Source organism: Quercus suber, unplaced genomic scaffold (genome assembly GCF_002906115.3).
Source record: "Quercus suber isolate HL8 unplaced genomic scaffold, Cork oak 2.0 scaffold_402, whole genome shotgun sequence".
NCBI classification, from domain to species: Eukaryota; Viridiplantae; Streptophyta; class Magnoliopsida; order Fagales; family Fagaceae; genus Quercus; species Quercus suber.
In genome coordinates this window covers 154,042-176,335 of record NW_027069853.1, presented here as the reverse complement: position 1 = coordinate 176,335, position 22,294 = coordinate 154,042, and the positions used below count along the sequence as shown (strand labels likewise).

At 35.0% G+C, this 22,294-nt stretch overlaps 1 protein-coding gene and 2 non-coding genes across 4 annotated transcripts; 2 read left to right on the top strand and 1 right to left on the bottom strand.

Moving 5' to 3' along the window:
• The first annotated feature begins 164 nt into the window (after positions 1-164).
• On the top strand, positions 165-245 carry TRNAL-AAG (transfer RNA leucine (anticodon AAG)). Its single transcript has one exon. It is a non-coding gene; the product is annotated as a tRNA-Leu (tRNA).
• A 93-nt stretch (positions 246-338) lies between these two features.
• TRNAR-CCG (transfer RNA arginine (anticodon CCG)) lies at positions 339-411 on the bottom strand. Its single transcript has one exon. It is a non-coding gene; the product is annotated as a tRNA-Arg (tRNA).
• A 12,571-nt stretch (positions 412-12,982) lies between these two features.
• LOC111986608 (putative clathrin assembly protein At2g25430) lies at positions 12,983-15,699 on the top strand. Of its 2 annotated transcripts, none has more exons than XM_024018278.2 (2): positions 12,983-13,307; positions 13,438-15,699. In XM_024018278.2, exon 2 carries the CDS (start codon positions 13,479-13,481, stop codon positions 15,438-15,440), a length of 1,962 nt encoding a protein of 653 aa, XP_023874046.1. In that variant the 5' UTR covers positions 12,983-13,307; positions 13,438-13,478; the 3' UTR covers positions 15,441-15,699. The 2 variants fall into 2 exon arrangements, with proteins under 2 accessions (XP_023874046.1, XP_023874044.1); XM_024018276.2 differs by having other exon boundaries at positions 12,985-13,307; positions 13,425-15,699.
• The last annotated feature ends 6,595 nt before the right edge of the window (positions 15,700-22,294 follow it).

Sequence of the window (22,294 nt, the reverse complement as noted above, 5' to 3'; positions counted from 1 at the left end):
CAGTTTAAATTGTTCTTAATTTTTAATATTGAATATCTTGCTTTCAACCAAACCAGTTTCAGGACATGACTAAAAAAAAAAATTTCTGGTCCTTACACCTTAGTCTTGACAAATTTGTCAATTGCTAAATTAATAATTATAATTACAAAAACACAACACCAAACGTTGAGATGGCCGAGTTGGTCTAAGGCGCCAGATTAAGGTTCTGGTCCGAAAGGGCGTGGGTTCAAATCCCACTCTCAACAAAACTTTTTGTTTTTTGGTATTTCAGTTTCCATTTTCGAGTTTTTCCTCTGTTGCTGACACAAAATAAATGGCAAAATTTATCGAAAAACGGTCGATCACGATGGGACTCGAACCCACAATCTCCCGCTCCGGAGGCGAGCGCCTTATCCATTAGGCCACGCGATCTTATGATATCCAATGCAATTCTATTATTATTCTCATTTGCTATTCGGGTTTTCTATATTTTTCTGCCCACCTATTTTGACATCCCTTGCAATAACTATATGCCGTTGGGAATGTAAATAAATTGAGAAATGTGCCGGCCAAAATATACCGCAAGTCTGCAATACATTCCCCCTGTATTTATATATAGTTTCGGCCTTTTATGTAGCCTTCAACAGCATATTAATTCAGCGCTTAATGTCACATAAATCCTCCAATTATATATTTCACTGCTTCAATATCTCCTAAACCCAACAGACCTACCAAGGATATATAATTATATGGGTTGAGTTCAAGTTATACCTAGTATAACTCTAAGTAATGTTACACCACTCAGTATTTTTTAGTTTGATGCAAATATTGATAAATCCACCATTAGATTACATTATCTTGTTTCTCAAAAAAAAAAGATTACATTATCTTCGTATATTCTTGCTTGCAAAATTTCGAGGTGATCAAAAATTAATAGCCATGTCATTAATCAATTGTTAAAATTCAAATTTTTGTGGTTTAAAATAATGCATAAAAGATGAGTTTATGGATCAAATAGTAAATACTATCTGATTGATATGAAAATTGGCATGCATATTAAGAACATATAGAATATGTAATCTAACTATTTAATACAAAAACTATTACTTGTATCTTTCCGCAATATAAAAGAGTAGACCACTTGAAATATATAATAGATTCATTCTCAAAAGAAAAGAAAAGAAATATATAATAGATGCATACTCTCAGTTTTATGTTTACTGTTCTTGTCCCTTACTTCATGTATATTGTATAACTTATGCCAAATTGTGATGAAATTTCACTCATTTTCATATGCATAGGTAAAATTACTTGTGGGTTCCAATTAGCTCAGCTGGTAAAGTCTCTGATGGTTGTATAAGAGATCTAAAATTCAATTTTCGCCTACACAAAAAACTGATTGATGTCTTAGTCTGATAATAAATAATTATTATCAGGAGCGGACGCTATAAGTTGAAACTCTCTCTAAAAAAAAGAGGTAAAATTACTTATAATATAAAACCATTTAAATAAATATGAATAGTCAAATACTATTAAGGATGGCAAAAAGTACCCAGCCTGCGAGTACCTAGCTAGACCTAACCCTAATGGGGCAGGTTTTACCCAACTCGTGGGACAATAGGGGACTATCTCACACTTCCAAACCCTAATATCCTATCTTATTCTCTCAATCTTAGTTCTCTGAGCTGCCACCTTCTCTCAATCTCAGTCACTCTCACCAACCAACACAACCACATGGCCTCATCGCCGCCCCCTTCAATCGCTCTCACTCTCCTTCCTCCCTACGTCTTCACCTCACTGTCAACGCCAACTCCCCCTCTATCACCGACTCACCGTAATTCACTCTCAGTGATTTGGATTCGTTCTCCACCATTTTTTTTGTTGGGTTCATTGCCATTCCTGTTTCTCAATTTTATGTTCTTCTCTTCTTCTTTTTTGTGATTCCTGTGTTTGTGATTTTGAAAGAAAAATCATAAATTTGAAATTTTTGTGTTTGTGTTAGGATTTTTGTATTTGTGTTTGTGATTTTGAAAGGGAAAATCATAAATCTGAAATTTTTGTGTTTGTGTTTGTGTTAAGGTTTGTGTTTGTGATTTTGGACCAAGCATGATAGGATGGGGTCTATGGGGGCCTGACGGGGCGGGTTTAGGGGTTAAAAAAAACCCCCATATATTAAATGGGGTGGATTCGGGTATAAAGATATATTTGCTAAAGAGAGAATTTATATTATTAGTTTTAAGTTCGCCATCTTTTGATAAAAAAAAAATAATAATAATAACCGATTAAATATATGAAAATAAATAAAAAGATTAATATGGTGTCGCCCTATTATCTCTATTATATTAATAGCATTGATAACTTTTTGAATAAAAAATTACAATACCTATTGTGGGAGGTCCGAGGACAACAACCCTACTAGACCATGGCCGAAGAATGTATGAGTCTAGCAGTCACCATGAGGGAAAACCTAGTGTAGCTTGAAAGAAGGTTTTAAATGAGGGCCCTTAAACAACCCGAGGAAGGCAACCACCTCGGATGTGACCATCTCAAAATAAGCAAGAGGAGCCCCGCCTCTAGCTTGGAGGCATGAGCTGAGGGAGGCAACCGTGGCCAGTATGAAAGGAGAGAGAGTGGGAAACTTGTCATGGAAGCACCCATCGCCTCCGCATTGAATGCACTGCACCAACCAGGCCAAAAACATTAATAGTTAAATGACACCTAAATAGTGCTTGGACTACCTATAGCTAACTCAACACTTCCTCCCAAGGTGAGATGGGACATGTATTTGAGGGAAATCAATCACCCTCTAGGTGGAGGGTCAGGATGAAAGGGTAGTTACTATAAAAGGGGGAGAGATCCCAGTGAACAGGGGTTAAGACCTAGAGATTAAAGTGAAATAACTCAAAACTTGTAACCCTAAACTATAACAAGCTCCCTTGGCATACCAAGGAGACATCAATATAATCTTTTGACTTCCATCTTTCTTGTTAGTTTTATTTTCTTTTCATCTGGATATTTTTCTTTGACTTCAGCCCTTTGGTTCAGGAGCTCATGTGTTGGTCTGTTGTACCCATCTTTACAAATTAATTGTAGTGGACTTTTCCCCAAAGCCCAATATTTTTCTTTTGGGCTTTGCGTTTGTTTTTGCCCCACAAACCTACAAATTACAATTGTTGTTGCCATTTTTTCCCTCACAATCATTAGTTAATTATTCAAGTTTTGATATCCAATTTAGTTTGATGTCATCATATTGTGACTTACATGTTTAAAATGAGTCATGCTCATGCAACTCTTGTTTAGTGATGGATAAGTTATGTGACCAATGAATGTGAGTTTTTTTTATTTATTTATTATTATATTCAAGTCTTTTATAAAGTTGTTAAAACCGAATTGGATTGTACAATCCAACTTGGTTAACGTTGAATAGGCAACCAAGAAAATTCTTTATACTTAAAAATCTAAACAATTGTGCAACGGATAGAAATTGTCTGGATTGTTTATTAGACTAGCTAGTTATTTAAATGCACATGGTTAAACCCAGTTTGAGATGTGAAATATTTTGGATCAAATAAGCACTATAGCGTTTCAATTCTTAAATGAAATATCTGCCAAGAGCCTATAGCTCAACTGATTTGTACATTTTAGTGTTTGTAACAAAAACATCTTCCTTCTCAAAAAAAAAAAAACAAAATATCTAGAATTCAAATCCCCCACCCCAACTATCAACTTATCAAAAACAAATTTGAAATCTCCCATTTAATGTCTTGAATGCCAACCATGAAACCATATATTTTTCTTACATTGAATATAATAACTATGTCTATTTAAAATTGAAAAGATTTGTCCTTATTTAACATTAAAAAAATTAAATATATTGGAAGATGAAGGCCAAGTTTAAAAATTTCCAATTAATACAATATTACCAATAAAATAAATGAACTTTCGTATTACTTTGATTTTAACTATTATACAGTATTTACTAGTCATTGACCCGTGCAATTCACGTAATAATTTAACAAAAAAAAATATTTTTTACTTTCACATAGACACAATTTTTTAATTTTTTTAAACATTAGATAAAACTGTTTAAAAACGAATAAAATTTCACTTTACAATATAAAATTTCTTACGTTATAAATTATATTTGAATATAAACTGTGGGTACCTAGGATGTACAGATCTTCGGGCCAAGGGCCTTTTTGCCTTGTAGCCTTTTACACCGCATCCTCGGCATGTCCTTCAACGTCCTAGGACGTCCTCAGACGGCTTCGCAACGTCCTAGGCATGCATGGCAACGTCCTTGGACGGTGTCCTAAGAGTCCCACATCGAAGGAAAACCCCCCCACTTGCTGCCTTATAAGCTGTGAAGCGAAGGGAGTAGTGTACCATCGGTTTATAGTTATTCAAATAACTAAACTGATGGTACACTACTCCCTTCGCTTCACAGTTTATAAGGCAGCAAGTGGGGGGGTTTTCCTTCAATGTGGGACTCCTAGGACATCGTCCGAGGACGTTGCCAAGCATGCCTAGGACGTTGCCATGCATGCCTAGGACGTTGCGAAACCGTCCGAGGACGTCCTAGGACGTTGAAGGACATGCCGAGGATGCGGTGTAAAAGGCTACAAGGCAAAAAGGCCCTTGGCCCGAAGATCCGTACATCCTAGGTACCCACATAAACCATTTAAAATTCATATCTTATTGTCTTAAGTTGAAATAAATAGATACAATACTTGTATACACTAATTAAATTTTAAATTTTAGTAAGACCACATACTTTTCAATTTTTTTTTTTTTAGAATACTAAATATTTTAACACACACACACGGGGAGAGGGGAGAAGATTTTTTAAAGAAACTTACAGTGATGTATATTCAAAAAGGCCTAACTCTTGGATACACAGCACATGCTTTAAACCTCTTTAACTTACATTCATTTACAAAATTAGTAATAGTCAAACTACTTGAGCAGTTCATGCCTATTTGAAAACATTGAATATGGGTAGCAGGTAGTAAGTGGTCATGGTTTTATATTCCACTTATAATAGAAACTGATGTAGGTTACATTAAGCTCAAAGAAATAACACATTATCTTCTTAATTAAATACATTTTTGAAAGAGAGATGCTACGTCTACAACATTTTTACAACAAATCACAAATGGTTAGTTGTTATTGGTTCAAAACTAACACTAAGATTACTTTTTTGCCCCAATAATAACAACCAGTAACAACTTGTCACTTAAGATTTGTTGTAAAAATGTTGTAGACATATCATTTTTCTTTTTTAAAACTTTACTCTTGGGCAGCAAATTGAGGTTTGAGGATCTTGGATTTCTATGATGCATTTCTTTTCATACACGTTCTAATGCAGCACAATATGGGCATTTGTATGATGGCTGCCCAAGTTCCATGGTTCATATTATTTTCCTGTATTATAATAATGTAGAGTTTTAGATTGACACCTAATGTTTAAACAATTAATAAAAAATATGATTAATGTAAAAATATGTTTATTTATTTATTACTAAGATGAAGACTTTGCTTTTTTTGGTTGCTAAAACCTTCTTCGTTATAGGATGTGGGGGGTGGAAACTCAAACTTATGTATTGAGCCCAAGACCCCATTTGAAGGTTTCTGTGTGTCCAAAGAGGCGAAAATTGTTGAGAAGGAGTCCGCATGAAAGAAAGATACCTGGAAGTGAAGGGGATCAGTCCGAAGAGAGCACCAGTGTCCGAAAAGATCATTCTCCTCGGATGTAAAGATTCTTGGTCAAGCAAATATCTAGGGGGTTCGAATAATCTTACTAATGACTTCAGCGATTTGGATAAGCTCTGGATATGCCTAGAGATAAGAAGAACGGAGAAATATCTAAAAGGAAAAGCTACCACCACCACATTAAATGCACTGAATTTGCTTTTCTGGCCGCATTAATATGGAGAAGACCCCTGAACAGTGTCAATCCAGCTACTACCACTCACAGAAAGCTAAGGAAGAGATCTGACGCGACACATACTCAAGTGGACACTTAGATGAAGAACAAGTGGACGATGAAGATGGTGAGAAAGGATCTTATATAAAAGAAAAACCTCTGGAGGAGGAAAGGGGGGTTTTTGGAGAGTTGTATTGATTTTTCATTCAATAATATTCCTCTTCGGACATCAAATTGAAAAGCTTTGAAGTGTGTTTTTTATATTAGTTCCTTCTTGTACACCATAGTTAACTATTGTTTAGTCCACAATCAGCCTAGCTCTTTCACCCATTCTCTACAAATTCATTGTTCTGGGTTCATTGGGCTCATAATCCAAACCTTTTGGGCTTGGGCCACAAAAATAGACCCTACATAAGAAATTATAGCTGAATTGTTTGGTATATTATCTGCATAAACATGATTACGTAACTTTAGCTACTAATAATACAATATATGTTGTATTTATTGCCAAATAAGTAGCAACATAAATGTTCTGGTACTGGTTGTATTTCTAACATTGTTGAGATCTCTCTTCTAAATTCAAATTGTAGTAACTTTTCTGTTTAAAATAAATAAAGCAAGTTATTTATTTATTTATTTATTTGATGAATAAGTTAATTTTAGATATTATGGAATAATTCAATTTTATACGTATTCATAGTGAAAGGAAAAAAGTACCTGTTGTATCTTCTCTGCTTTCTTATTTGCTTAAATTGACATTGTTGTTGGACTTGAATATATTGAAGAATGTGCGTAGCAATTTGTTGCTTTTGGATTTATTTTGCATCCTTGCCTCTTTATCTTTCTACACATTGTTTATAAAATTCAACAAAATAAAGAGAATTAGTGCAATACTTCTTGTAGACAAACAGAAGACTGAAGACCCCATTAAATTAAAAATATAAATTCTAATAATATATTAATATTATCTACAACGTTAGACAAAGAGAAATAAATTACCCCCTCAAAAAAAAAAAAAAAAAATTAAAGCTTACCTTCCTTGTAGCCCAAAAACTCAGATCCTGTCAGGTATTACCTCGCTTCATCTCAATTAAAGTCTAAACCTATTTTAATGGCTTTTGGTGGTGTAGAACATGAATCAGGTATTTCAATAATTCATCCAACAATTTGAGTAAGAGTAAGAATATAATACAATTAGGAAGCATTTGATTTTCTGTGATGTGCCCTTGATTAGGCATTAAAATTTTTTTATTCACTTTATTTTTTATAACATTACCATAATCTAAGATTACAAAAGATATCAGATCGCCTTAATCTCATTATCTTCCTAAACAATGTAATATTATATTCTTATATTGAAATTTCATTAATGTAAAATTACATAATGTAACATTAAACAAACCAAACGCCCTCTTAGAGATAGAGATGATTCCATTCAAATATTGTCAACAATCCGGATGACTCTAAACTTTAAGGGACAATTGATTTCTCAAAAAAACAAAAAACTTTAAGGGACAATCAGATATAAACGTAAGCAAATATTGTGATGTGCAAAGATGATTCTTGAGTCTTTCCCAATTCTAGACGTGATGCAGTTTCAACTTTCAACTCTATAAGTGAAATAACAAAATAATAAATGAAATTACATTTAAGTGAAGAACGGAATGTGTAATTGGAGGTTTTTGGGGTTATGCTGAGAATTTGAAATGACAACCAGCCTTAATGAATGACACGTAAACGTATTATACACATTTTAATATTAAGAGTATTTTTTTTTTCATACAAAAAGAGAGTATTTATTTTTTCTTTTCAATTATTACTTTATTAGTCATTAAGTCTCTACAATTATTGACCTCCAAAAAAAGAAAAGTCTCTACAATTATTGTGCCATTGAATAACATGTCATCTGACATAATTAGCTGACATGTATCACTTAAACAAATTGAAACTTGCTACATAGTGTTATTAGTCTATATCAGTACCTTGCAATTAATGACTATTTCGTTACATGTAAGGGAAGAAAATAGGCAAATGCTAATTTCGCACAAATTATGTAGCGTTTTTTCTCCTTTTTCAAACTAATTAGGGACATACCCCTCTTTTGAAACTCGATTTGAAATAAATCAAGTTAGGCCCTATAGCGGCGTTTTTAAGCAGCCTCTAGTGACATTTTAAGGACCTATAGTAGCGTTTTATAACTCAACCTCCATGAAATCGAGTTAGAGCACCCACAGTAGATGTGGGATATGTGCCAAATGCTAAATATTTGGCACATATCCCACACCAAACCCAATTTGAGGCCATTTAGCAGATGTGGAATATTGTATTTTTTTTGCAACATTGAACAGTACCGTGGCAAATTTGCCACGGTACGGAATGCATGTGGTAAAATTTTTAATGTGTTGATTGTGTTGTTGAGTTGTAATAAATATTATTTTAATGTGTAGCAAATATTATTTTAATGTATAGAATTGAATTATAAAACATCTGATAAATGAGATGTTGTAAAATGATGTGGTAAAATAATAAAGTAGGTTTCTGGTGTGGTAAAATGACATAATTTTTAGAACTTCTGCTACGGATGCTCTTATAAGTAAAAAAAAAATTAAAAAAAAAAAATTGCCTATAACTCGACTTCATGGAGGTTGAATTACAAAACGCCTCTATAAGTCCTTAAAACGTACTATAGGCTCTTAAAATGCCGCTATAGGGCTCTAGATTTTTTTTTTTTTTTTTAAACTCGATTTATCTCAAATCGAGTTATAAAAGAGGGGCATTTCCCTAATTAGTTTAGAAAAGAGAGCAAAACGCTACAATTTTTGCTCAAAAATGACATTTGCTAATTTTTTCCCATGTCAAGGTTATGTGCTTTAGTAAAAGTACATATGCTATCGTTGTGTGAATATCAACTAATTTTGGGATTCAACTTTTATAATATAATAATATTATAGATAGATAGCTTTTGGTTATGTTATTTATTACATGGTTATCATCTCCCTCAATATGTTAATACCGTTGAATTTGTGTATTTTTGCTATATGTCAATTAGGAATTATAAGTTTATTTTGACAATGACCTTGCTTTATATTCAGCTTCTTCTTATTCTTTTTTTTCTTTTCTTTTTTTCTTTTTTAACTTTAAGGATTAATAAATACAATATTTATTATACTTGTTTATGCCTTATTGTTTTCTAATAGCTTTATATAAGTGTGAAGATATATTTGAAAAGTGTTTAAATTTCTTTAGATATCTTTCAATCAATTTATTTATTTATTTATATAAATTTAATCTATTTTTGTATTTTAATTCATTATGATGCCATCACCATTTCACATCCAGTTGAATTTTTAGCCCACCTCAAAACTTGAACCTTTCACTTTTTTCAATGGTTCAACATTTAAACCATTAGTCGTATCCATTTATTTCATCTACCCCTTTTTTTCTTTATTTCTTAATCCCACTTACAATAAAAAATGAAGATGAATGTGAAGAGCAATGATTAGGGGAGTCTAGTGGGGCACTTTAAAAAAAAAAAAAAAAAAAATCCATTTAGAGCATTTATAAGTAATTGGGAGAAATTTGGGTGACATAATGGAACCGCATTAAGAACTTATACTTCGAAAATAGCATGTGATGAACCTTCACACAAAGTCAATCACCTGATAAATAAGAAGACCTCAAATCAATCACGACCACCCAAGGGGGTGGCCAAGGAAGCTCCAATAGTTAAATTAAAAAACCAATGGAAGAAATATAGTGCATATAGTTTTTTTTTCCCCTCCTCTTTTTTGCTAAGGGGGTATTTCATATTTGTAGAGCTTAAGGATTTTTTTTTTTTTTTTTTGGGTGTGAAACCTTATAGTAGACCTACTAGCTAGTTTGACGCTTAGAAGTAAGCCTCCCAACTAGGTGTCCTTTTTGGTTGACTGAAAAGATGCATGTCAAGGTAGCAACTCGAAGAGTTTAAAAGGCAAACCGAAGAGACAAGACATAAAGATCAGTTATTGAAATAAGCAATGAATTTTGCTAATGTGTGCTCTAAGAGCACAAAATAATTAATTATTTTTAAAAATTTTTTTTTGAGAATTGAAAAAATATTGACACCTTTTTCAATTTTTGAGAAAATGTTTCCAAAAATAAATAACTTAATGTGTGCCTTAACCGGACCCCTAAGCAATTTATATGGGCCCTTAAGATTGATAGTCATGGACGGTAATTGAGATCCACTAAGGTCTTTAGACAATTTTGCATTTTGCTTTTAGACTGTAGGGTTGTCCCCCAACACTTATAATTATAATTCCAAAAGATTGAAAGAAGATCATCCAACCAAGCCGCATTGGCATAACTGAGTTAGCCCTCCATGTTTGCATGACTCAAGGTCTATTTGACAAAGTGGCCACTCGAAAGACAACGAGCCTGCATCTCAAAACATTATGAGCTCGACCGAAAGGCGAAGTTCTAGCTTGGGCCCAGGATCGAGTGCTATTTGGATTCCACGACCACCATTTATGGGAATAAGTTAGGAAGGGCCTAGGGCTAGAAGGCTAGAACTATATTTCTAAAAAGAAATTAGTCCCTCCATTAACGATATATTAACAAAACCTTTAAATGAAAATGGGAGTTATAAATTTATAATCAAGGAAAATGTCCAAAACCTAATTCCGGGTTGAGATGCATAATACTTCCTGAATTTATTTTATTTTATCATAGTTGAGAAAAAAAAAAAAAAGCACCGGTAAAAATAGAGGTAGTTTAGGTATTTTTACCAATGCTCTTGAGAGATTCACCATTTTATAATTGGTTCATTATAACCATCTTAATATGAAACAAATTTGAAGATATATGTATTACAATATCGTCACTCCCTTTCTCGTGGTAGCAAAATAATTAACTACACTACTGAACTAATCCCGTCAGTGGTGGCTCTAGGAATTTTATTCAGGGTGTTCCTTAGAAAGTATAAATTACACAATCTTATTTCTTTTTAGCCTTTAGGTAATTAGGTTTGATTTAATGTTATTAATTTCATTTTGTTCCGGCCGTAATGACTGGAAAATACCATGCTGGTAAACAAAGCGGAATAGTAACCCACCCTATTTCACTTCGGAAAAAATTTCGGATAATTCCGGTCTATTTCGAGTGTTTCAGTAAATACCGGCTGAAATTCAAGATTTGGCAGGTATGAAGTTTGTGCTTAAAAAAAAAATGCTCTTAAAACCAAAACAAATTTGCATTCTGTAAACCAAAAAACCTCAAAAGGAAAAAAAAAAGGGAAAGAAATAAAATGAACAAAGGTACCTGTATAGGTAAAAAATAATCGTATTAAGAAATTTGAAACTCAAAACTTGAGAAGATACACTGCTGCACTGGTACTGGTTGAAGACACAGAAGTTATAAACAAGGAAGAAGGCAAAACATAGATATAAAAGTGTAGATGAAGATGTGATAAAATTTAAAAGTATGAAGTGTAAAAATCGAGGAGATAGAAGACGCGTGTGGTTAAGAATAAATAAGAAAAAATAATTAAAAATGATAAGTAAGTAATATATGTCTGGTGAGGAAAATTAATACTGTAATAAAAATAATAAAATGTTAAAAATTGTGTTGTATTGGGCAGTGTGCTTAGCCGAAGGAATCAAACCACTGCCAAGCTTGTATTAGTTTTATTATAATTTTTTTTTTCAAATTTTAGTTCAATTTTTTTTTAAGTTTTTCCTTTTTGCTTGAAAGATTCCAATATATTGTTAAGTTGCTCAAATTATGGATCAAATTTTAATATTATTGGCAAAAAGAAAATTGGAAGTGATCCCAATTTTTTTTAAAGATAAATAAATATAAAATTTTAAATTATTATATATATATATATATTTTTTTTTTTTTCCAGGTGGGTGGGTGGTCCTAGGACCACCCTAGCCATAAGGTGATGCTGCCACTGAATTATCCGGTGAGAGGGAAAAAGGGGAAAAAAAATCCATTTGGGACAAAAAAACATGTTTGCAGTTTCCCAACTCACTGTTGTCTAGTGCGTAGTCGTATCATATGTTGTATGTACTTGATGAATACCAAAATTTCTAGTAAAACAGCTCTCCTTCTACTACCCTTTCGTGAATATCAAAAGAAGACAAGCAATAAATTCAAATTTAAGCAGTAATGTACTAAGCATCTTTGAAAAAGAATTACATGTGTACTAATTTATTCATACCAACTTAAATATTAGCACTAATTTTTTTTTAAAATAGTAGCACTTAGAAGAGGCAGCTTCTTGAAGTGTCCAAACATTAGCAACGGTGTGAAGATAATTATTGGGCAAATCCCAAACATAGCAATGAAAGACATTTCAATAATAATAATAATTGACACCCATGCATTCATCAAAAAAATAATAATAATTGACACCCTTGCTCCAGCTCCATAATCAACTCGATGCCTCCCTCCCTCCCTTAAAAAAATTCCAAGTCTGGCACCGACATTACCCAGAGTCCATTTTTACAATACCCGTAGTCCACGGACCGAAAGGGGAAAAAGAACAAACCCATTTGAAGAGTTGACCAAATAACTTTGTACTTTCCCATTTCCATTTTCCATGACTCGGATTTTCCTTCCCAAAAGCCTGGCTATAACGCCGGAATTACAATTTTTACCGCAAATTTGCAAGTAAATTTTTACCCATTGCTCTTACTTCTTCACGCGACTTGTCACGTGAGTAAATTTTTAAACATTTTTTCAAAAAATACCCTTATTCGCCTTCCACGTGTGCATCCATGAAACCAGAAAAATAAAAAAATAAAAAACAAAAAAACGTAAAAAGTCTCAATCACCGTAGGCCATTCGCGTGGTATGCGAATAAAATAAGCTAGATCTGGTGATATCTCTCTCTCTATCTGTCTCTATATGGTCTCTATACTGTAGTAGTAGTAGTAGAATTAGGAAATACTGTACACATGCTTCATTTCTTTCGAAAAACGCACTGACGCGGCACAGCTCTTGCATTTCTGTACATTTCCGTAAATACCGAATACCACCAATCCCAGATCAAATCCAACGGGAGCAAGTCACGCCACGTAAGCGCACTCCAACCCCCCCGCTCTTTTAATTAAAATCCCCCTCCAACCTACTTTTTTCCGCTCACCCGGTTCTCGTGCCCCTCTCCCTCTCTCCCTCTCTTATTACCAAGTCCCAACAGACAACCACAGAGAGAGAAGAGAGAGAGATAAAAAAGCAAGAATCTAGAAAAACCCAAAACCCAAAAAATAAAAAGCGAGAAAACGAAGGAGAAAACATCGCTCAGATATTTTTCTTCTTCCAAATACGACACTGTCCGAAACAGTCACCGGATCCGACGTCGTTTTTGACAGATCGGAGTCCCCTCGCCTCAGATCTGAAATTTAGATAAAAACCCACGGTATATCCATTTTTTTTTTATATAATTAATGCTTGTATTTGCGTATGTTTTTCGTTGACCAAGTATTATTATTATTTTTGTTTAATGTGAATTAACTCAACTAAACTTGGTTTATAGTTTGTGTCTGAAGAAGAAGAAGAAGAAGAAGAAGAAAGTGTGGTTTTGGTAGAGATGGCGCCGAGTACGATACGGAAAGCGATCGGGGCTGTGAAGGACCAAACCAGCATCGGGCTGGCCAAAGTAGCGAGCAACATGGCTCCGGACCTCGAGGTTGCAATCGTGAAAGCCACGAGCCACGACGACGACCCGGCCGACGAGAAGTACATCCGGTCCATAATCAGCCTCACCTCTTATTCGCGCGGATACGTCCACGCCTGCGTGTCCGCCGTGTCCAAGCGTCTCGGCAAGACGCGGGACTGGATCGTGGCTCTCAAGGCCCTCATTCTAGTCCACCGCTTGCTGAACGAGGGCGACCCCGTGTTCCAGGAAGAGATTCTCTACGCGACGAGGCGAGGTGCGAGGCTCTTGAACATGTCGGATTTCAGAGACGAAGCTCATTCGAGCTCATGGGACCACTCCGCTTTTGTTCGAACCTACGCTATGTATTTGGATCAGCGACTCGAGATGGTGCTTTTCGATCGGAAAGCCTCTACTTCTTCTACTTCTACTTCTACTGCTGTTGTTCCATACGACGGCGGCAGAGATAATTTCCGGTCTCCGCCGCCGTCGAGGCCTTACGAGTACGATTACGGCGGCGGCGGCGGCGGCCGCAGCGGCGATGGTAGTGGGTATGGGAGCTACGGCGGGATGAGGCGGACACGGTCTTTCGGAGATGTGAGCGAGGTGGGTCAGGATAAGAGGGGCTCTGTGGTTGTGACCCCATTGAGGGATATGAAGCCTGAACGGATATTTGGGAAGATGGGTCATTTACAGAGGCTATTGGATCGGTTCTTGTCGTGCCGGCCGACGGGTTTGGCGAAGAATAGCCGTATGATTTTGATTGCTTTGTATCCTGTGGTGAAAGAGAGTTTCCAGTTGTATGCTGATATCTGCGAGGTTTTGGCTGTTTTGCTTGATAAGTTTTTCGACATGGAGTACCCGGACTGTGTTAAGACTTTTGATGCTTATGCTAGTGCGGCTAAGCAGATTGATGAGCTTGTTGCGTTTTATAATTGGTGTAAGGACACGGGTGTGGCTAGATCTTCGGAGTATCCGGATGTGCAGAGGATTACTGGTAAGCTTTTGGAGACATTGGAGGAGTTTGTGAGGGATAGGGCCAAGAGACCCAAAAGTCCAGAGAGAAAACCGGAGCTTCCGCCTGTGCCTCAGGAGGAGGAGCCAGTACAGAGTATGAATGAGATAAAGGCATTGCCTCCGCCTGAAAATTACACTCCTCCACCTCCCCCGGAGCCGGAGCCCGAGCCTCCTAAGCAGGAAGTCATTGAAGACTTGGTGAATTTGAGAGAGGAGACGGTTAGTGCAGATGATCAGGGGAATAGGTTTGCATTGGCTTTGTTTGCTGGTCCGGCGAAAGGTGCAAATGGGTCATGGGAAGCATTCCCATCTAATGGACAGCAGGAAGTGACCTCAGCTTGGCAGACTCCAGCTGCTGAACCTGGAAAGGCTGATTGGGAATTGGCATTGGTCGAGACGGCCAGCAATTTGTCGAAGCAGAAAGCAGCAATGGGTGGTGGGATGGATCCGTTGCTGTTGAATGGAATGTATGATTCAGGAATGGTGAGGCAGCATGCCAGTACTGCCCAATTGAGCGGCGGGAGTGCCAGCAGTGTGGCATTGCCAGGGCCGGGGAAGTGTGCCACGCCTGTATTGGCTCTCCCAGCCCCGGATGGAACAGTCCAGACAGTTAATCAGGACCCATTTGCTGCATCGTTAAGCATTCCGCCCCCATCTTATGTGCAAATGGCTGATATGGAGAAGAAACAGCATTTACTTGTGCAGGAACAGCAGGTATGGCAGCAGTATGCCAAGGAGGGGATGCAAGGTCAAGCTAGTTTGGCCAAGATGACCGGAGCCGGATACTATGCTGCTGGCCCAATGCCCATGATGCCTTATGGAATGCCACCAGTCAATGGAATGGGAGCTCCGGCTGGGTATTACTACGCTCCTTACTGATTTTGCCTTGTCCCACATAGACTGCCTAATTTCTTGTTGGTTTTACCTCATCTTAATGCTGCTGTGTATGAGAACGGTGGGGGAGAGACTCAGGGGGCTGTGTTGAAATGATATTTGTGATATTTGGAGAAATTGCTGCAGGGAATGTGTAAACTAATCATGATGTCTCTTTGTGTTTTGTAATATTAGATTTTCTTGACATATTTTCATTCATGTGTTCCTTGTTTTAGAAAAATGAAATTAACTCCATTGAATTTGATTTGTTGAGTATAGGCAATGTTTGTTAGGCCTTAAGTTTCTTGCTATACTAGTCCTCTGTTTAGGCTTATCCCTTTGTTCTTGGCTAAGGGATCTCCCGTAACCTGAGAAATATGTCCCTGTAAACCCCTTGTAAGATCTTCATTCATCAGGACAAGGATTCAATTCTGCCTCATTAGTCAACCAAATATTGAAACAACCAATTTTGGTTGTAAGTAAGTTACGGATTCTTTTGATTATTAACTGGGTAAAACTGTCAATGGGGTGGTTGTGGAAACTAGCTAACAAGATAACTAACCTATCGGTCATTTTTTCAGGTGGTTGTCAATGGTGTATTGGTAAGTTATGTCACTTTCATGGATATTAAAATTATATTTATGAGTGCAGAGATAAGAGGTATTTAGGTGAAATTTCTTTTCTAACTTGGCGTCTTGCTTGAATCTGAAGCAAATTTGGCAGATTTATTTAATTGTACACTACCTCTATTTGAACTATAATTGTCAATACAGCTAATGACTTAATTTTTCTATTTAGAAACGACCTCAAATGGAGTTCAGGACTTGTTGGGAACTTGGATGCGGGGATACTTTTATCAATAAAAAACACTAATAGTCTAATACAGACAACTAAGGAATAAAGTTCTCTCTAAAAGGACATGGGAAACAGTAATTGATTAATTGATATGACATGAGAATTGCACTGCTGCATTTTATCTGTTGATCATGGTTCACTATGTAGCGGCAAAAATGAGTCCAAATGGAAAGCACCAAAAAAAGTGGAAGAATTAATTGAAAACAACTTATATTGCTAATCATTCTATAAATTTGACTGGTTTATATCTTCAATTCGTAAATCTGTTGCGATCAAAGTCCAATCAAACATTTTATTCTTGAGCACCCACAAAATCTTATTGAATACTATAAAGCAAATACTTTCTCCTCCACTTCACAAATTCGCCCACTGGGGTTGTAGGGAATGAAGAATCCACAACCTCTGAAGTGACTATAATACAACTCATCTTTGTCGATGGATGTTGGGACTGCATATTTTTGTAGATATATTTGAGTTTTTCTTCCTTAAACTGTGTTATTATTATAAATTTGATTTCTAATATTCTTAATGGAATTAGGACTATTATCCGACTGTTTTAGTATCTTGTCTTTCTCTAATAATTATGGTTTCAACTGTTTCCTTCGTTGATGTTGTGATAATTGGTATCAAATAAAAGATAAAAAGATGGCATCCAAGGCACAATTGAGAACAAAGAGAAATCCTATGTATCAGAGCGGAGGTTTTTTTCTTTTTCTTTTTCGGAATAAGAAGGGAATTCTAAGGTTTGGACTAGCTCACACTATATGACGACAATAGATAATATCTCGTGTACTATCATGGCCATCGTCATGAACGCAACATATTCATTGAAGCATAACTGTATCAGAGTGGACTTGAAAGTTGATACTGTATTCTCTACAGCATGAATCCTACAGTAAAGAACTCTACTGTCTTAATCTAGATTAGGTTCTTTGTAAGAGTAGGGAGCCACACGATTATTATACCAAGTCCCTTTTGCCTCTTATTGCACCGAGACCACAGATTCCACACAACCCATTAAAGGCCCTTAATAAATCTGACCCACCTTACTATTTCTTATGCATTATTGGCCTCAAAGCGAAACCTACCTCACTAACATGCTCACCATATCTTTTTCCTACTTTCCGTTTCTTTTTTCTCTTTGATTTTTCTCTTTGATTTTGTATAAGGAATTCCCTGAATAACTTTTTTACTTTAAAGTGGCATCTTAGTTGCCTTGGTGGGTAGACCTTCTAGAGAGTCCACAATATCATTTTTTCTTGTGTGCAAAAAGCATGCTAGCCAATTAGCCATGCATATATGTAGCCTGGCACCACCATTAACACAGACTGGTTTCAACATGTCATGAATTGTCACCTATTAAATTTTGACTAGTTTAGATTAAAAATTATTTAATCCCAAAATATCTGAAGGTGAATGTAACATGTCCATTTAAAACTATATATGATAATGAATTATTATAAACGAGGAAGCTTCTCGGTATCTCACTCAAGGCCTCTCTCTCTCTGTCTTCTCATGTTGGATTATTATGATTATTATTATAGGTCACTTTCACCATTAAATATCATGGCCATGAAAGTAGCTAATGTCGAATTAGGCTTTAAAATTGTTAATTGTGGTAGGAGTGAGAACGTAACGTGGTGGTCCAGCTGTTTTATTGTTGTATAATCATGCTGTTGTGTTGTGTATAATTTATGAAAACAAAATTGGATACACAGAAATAACAAAGTCTTGAAGTCCTAGTGCAAAGCTGAAATATCATTGTTCACCTAAAATTGTTGTGATATAATTAATTATATAGATCAACATTGAAAGGTCAACTGCAGCTATGTGGGTCCTGTGAGGTATGAGGGCAGGTTACCTGTCTCACTACCTCACGAGCTGTTGATAACTCATTTTCATTTCTAGTTCCGAACGAGAGGACAAGTGCTTATTAGTGAAAAGTACTAAACGCTATCTCCATTTCATTATCACTCCCCAAAAAAAAGCCCCTAACACAGTCAGTAACACACTTTTCTGGTAGTACAGTAATTTTAATTCTGGGATTGAGTGGATTAGGAACATGTGGGACCAGAGCTAACCCAAAATTGTAAAACCAATTTGAAACCCCATTTCCCTTTAATTGTGTGGTCATAGTAGAAGTGTAAAAGATAGCCTTGAATTGGAGTCTAAACAATAATAGGAGTTTTGGAAGGCATAGTTATATATATCATTGTGTATTCCAATAACAAAAGGAAAAATAAAGATGCATACTTCTTCTTCTTCTTCTTATTTTTTTTAAAGAGAAATACAACTTATGACATTCATTCTTGATAATAGTTCTTTATTATCAAATCAAAACATCAATTAGTTTTTGGTGTAGGTGGGAATTAAAATCCAGATATCTTATATAACCATCAGAAACTTTACTAATTGAGCTAACTAAAAATACATACCTTAGTTGCACATAAGAGAGAGGTATAATGTCATGGCCTCATGGGAATCTAACAAAATAACTTGGGAGAGGGGGCTGGATAATAATTATTGAAAGTTTGATTAGATAATCATTTATGTATACTTTTTAATCATGTGATTCATTGAAAAAAAAATTAAATAGGTCAATTGGTAAAAAGTATAATGAAATGATATTTCTTTAATGGTAAAAAAATTACTAATTGAGCTAACTAAAACCCACTAAAAATGCATACCTTAGTTGCAAATAAGAGAGAGAGAGGTATACTGTCATGCCCTCATGGGAATCCAACGAAATAACTTGGGAGAAGGGGCTGGATAATAATTATTGTAAGACTGATTAGATAATCATTTATGTATAATTTTTAAACACGTGATTCATTGAAAAAAAAAAAACAGCAAGGCAGTGATGAGACAAGTATCTAAAGAGAAATCAACAGCCCTCCAAGTGGAAGGCAAGGATGCAACGCAAGCAGCTATATATAGGAAGGTCGGTCCTCCTTAAGAGGGGATGAGAGAAAGTTCAGAGATAAAAAGTGATCAATGTAAAACCGAGAAGTGTATTCCTAAAGAACAATTGCTCCTCGACTTGCTCAAGTAAGAACTTAAATAAGAATTTCTCTTTTCCTGACTTAATTCCTTATCTATATTGTCATCCTTGCTAATATGTTCTTCTTGTAATTACCAACCCGTGGTCACAAGAGATTAAAGTGTTGACCTTGACCATTCACCTCTATAAATTAATTGTATTGGACCTCCACTCCTAACCTAGTCATATTCGAGCTAGAACTGGTCATTAATTTTGCCCCTATAGCTAGCGTATGTTATTAATGGATAAATAAATTATTCTAAAAAATTGCTAAAAAAATGACCATTTGTTTTACTTTACTTAAACCTTATAAAATGAGGACACATGTTTTTTTAATACCATAACTACAGTAATTAATAATTTTTTTAAAAAAAGAAAACTAACCATTAATATTTTTTCTTCTCCTTATTAGTTAGCATGTGCCATTAATAGAAATAAATTATTCTAAAAATTTGATCATTTTTTTTTTTTTTTACTTTCCTTAAACCTTATCACTCTATATTTCTCTATTCTTTTTTTTTTTTTTTTTTTAAACTTTTTCTCTCTTCTTCTTAATTAGTAGCATGTATAGTTAATTTTTCAAAAAAAAAAAAACTAACCATCTATGTTTTTTACTTCCTGTGGGTTTTAGCTAACTTAACTGGTAAAGTTTCTGATGGTTGAATAAGAGATCTGGGGTTCAATCCCCACCTACACCAAAAACTGATTGGTATCTTGGTTTGATGATAAAGAAGTAAAGAACTATCATCAAGAATGGACGTCATAGATTATGAAAGTCTCTTAAAAAAAATGTTTTTTCCTTCCCATAAACCATATCTCTCCATTACATATATATATATATATATACACACACAATATCTTCGTCTCTCTCTCCTCTTTAATTAGCATATGAGCGGACAATTGTTTTTGGAAAAAATTAAGCTACAAAATTGGTTATAGCTTAAGACTACAAATTTACTCAATAAAATAAATATTATTATATATTTTGAAAATATAACCGTTGGATTGCATATTCTTTACGCTCTTAATACACATATCAAATTTTGTGTCAATTAGATATTATTTATTATATAATCTATAATATTATTTTGAGTAAGGTTTTAACCTAAAGCTATAGCCAATTTTGTAGCTAAACTTTGTCATTGTTTTTTCTCTTCAACCTTTCATATGTTTATATGACCGCTACAAAACTTAGAAGACTTCTACTCTTCTAAAAGACTACAACCATTCCACTTCCTCAACAAAACATGCAAAACTTCAACTATTTACAATTGTCATATTTACATTGTCTCCCAATCTCTTTTTTCCAATTTCTAAGGGTTATTTGAGCGGCTAATTTTTCTATCAAAAATTGCAATCTTTTTGCTATAATTTGTGTTTTAGGTAGTGGGTTCTCGTGTCCTAAACTTTATCTTTACATTTAAAAAAAAATGAAACCTTTTATTAAATTTTATAGTTTCTAATTGTGGGTTATCCGTTATTTGCTTTGTTTACTTCAATTTGTACAGGGAGGAAGGAAAATATTGGGAGTCAAATATTCGGAGTTTTGCAATGAGTATTAAGGAAATTGAGGAGATACCTGAGTTCTACAGAGAGAAGAACCTTAATCCCATAATTGAAGTTGTAAAGATGAATTTTGTTAACAAAAGCTTCATAAGGATGGAGAAGAATGATGTTTGATACAATTGATTAGTGAAAACAAATACAACTAAAAGAAACCAAAAAATCCATTAAAAGAACCTAAGGTGGGATCAATGACCACATGAAAGGGCTAGATTACCGTTTTATTTTCCGAATTTTTTTCACCAACATTCAATTTTAGTGGCTAAGTATAGGTTTTAGTTAACTCAACTGATAAAATCTCTGATGGTTGAGTAAGAGATCTGAGGTTCAATCTCTGCTTATATCAAAAATCGATTGGTGTCTTTGTTTGATAATAAAGAATTATCATCAAAAGCGAACACCACAAGTTAAAACTCTCTTAAAAAGAAAAAAATTAGAGGTTGAGTATAATTTTTAGGGTACCATGACCCCTTTGGTCAATGTACAGTCTTGCCACTGCATAGCAATAAATAGTAAATACAGCACCCAAAAAAAAAAAAAAAAAGTTTCTATTACACCCAAACAACATTGTTTCTCTCTCTCTCTCTCTCTCTCTCTCTCTCTCTCTCTCTCTCAGTTTCTCTTAATAAAAAGACAATTCACACACGACAAAATGATGTTATTTTGATGTAAAGGTGTTGATGAAAATTTTGTAATTTTCCTCCTGGATAGACATGTTGCTCCGGAACACTTGAACAGATGGATTAGATTGTTGAAAAATTCGGTGACCGCATATCATTTTCCTTCTCTTCTCTCTCTCTCTTTCTTTCTTTCATTTTTTTTTTTTTTGGTATCTATTTCTCACAGGAAAATTTATCATGTATCCACTGAATATATTCACCCTTTCACATAAGAGCGAATCTCACAAATGTGGAGTTCACATGTAAATGCCACATTGTTTCTCAAAGGTCATCCCTAGATTTGCACATCAAAGAAATATCATTTCATTATACTTTTTACCAATTGACCTATTAAGTTTTTTTTTTTTCAATGAATCACGTGTTTAAAAATTATACATAAATGATTATCTAATCAGTCTTACAATAATTATTATCCAGCCCCTTCTCCCAAGTTATTTCGTTGGATANGATACTTGTCTCATCACTGCCTTGCTAGTGGTAGTAGAGTAGGCTATAGGCTGTGACGGCATTGTCTAGGAGGTCATTCTAACCTCAATGCGGCTAGCTGAGTTGGTATAATGCATTGAATGTGGAGGTAATAGGTGCTTTATTTGAAAGTTTCCTCCTGCTCTCACTCGTACGTCACTACAATTCTCCTCAGCCATCAACCTTATGGCCCTAGCTGGTTGTCCTCCTCAGTTTCCTTGACCTAATTGCCTTGACTGTTCCTCGATTCCTTTGGC

Excerpts from the sequence above, each read along its gene's own strand:
- LOC111986608 (XM_024018278.2), top strand. The coding sequence starts at position 13,479 with ATGGCGCCGAGTACGATACGGAAAGCGATCGGGGCTGTGAAGGACCAA.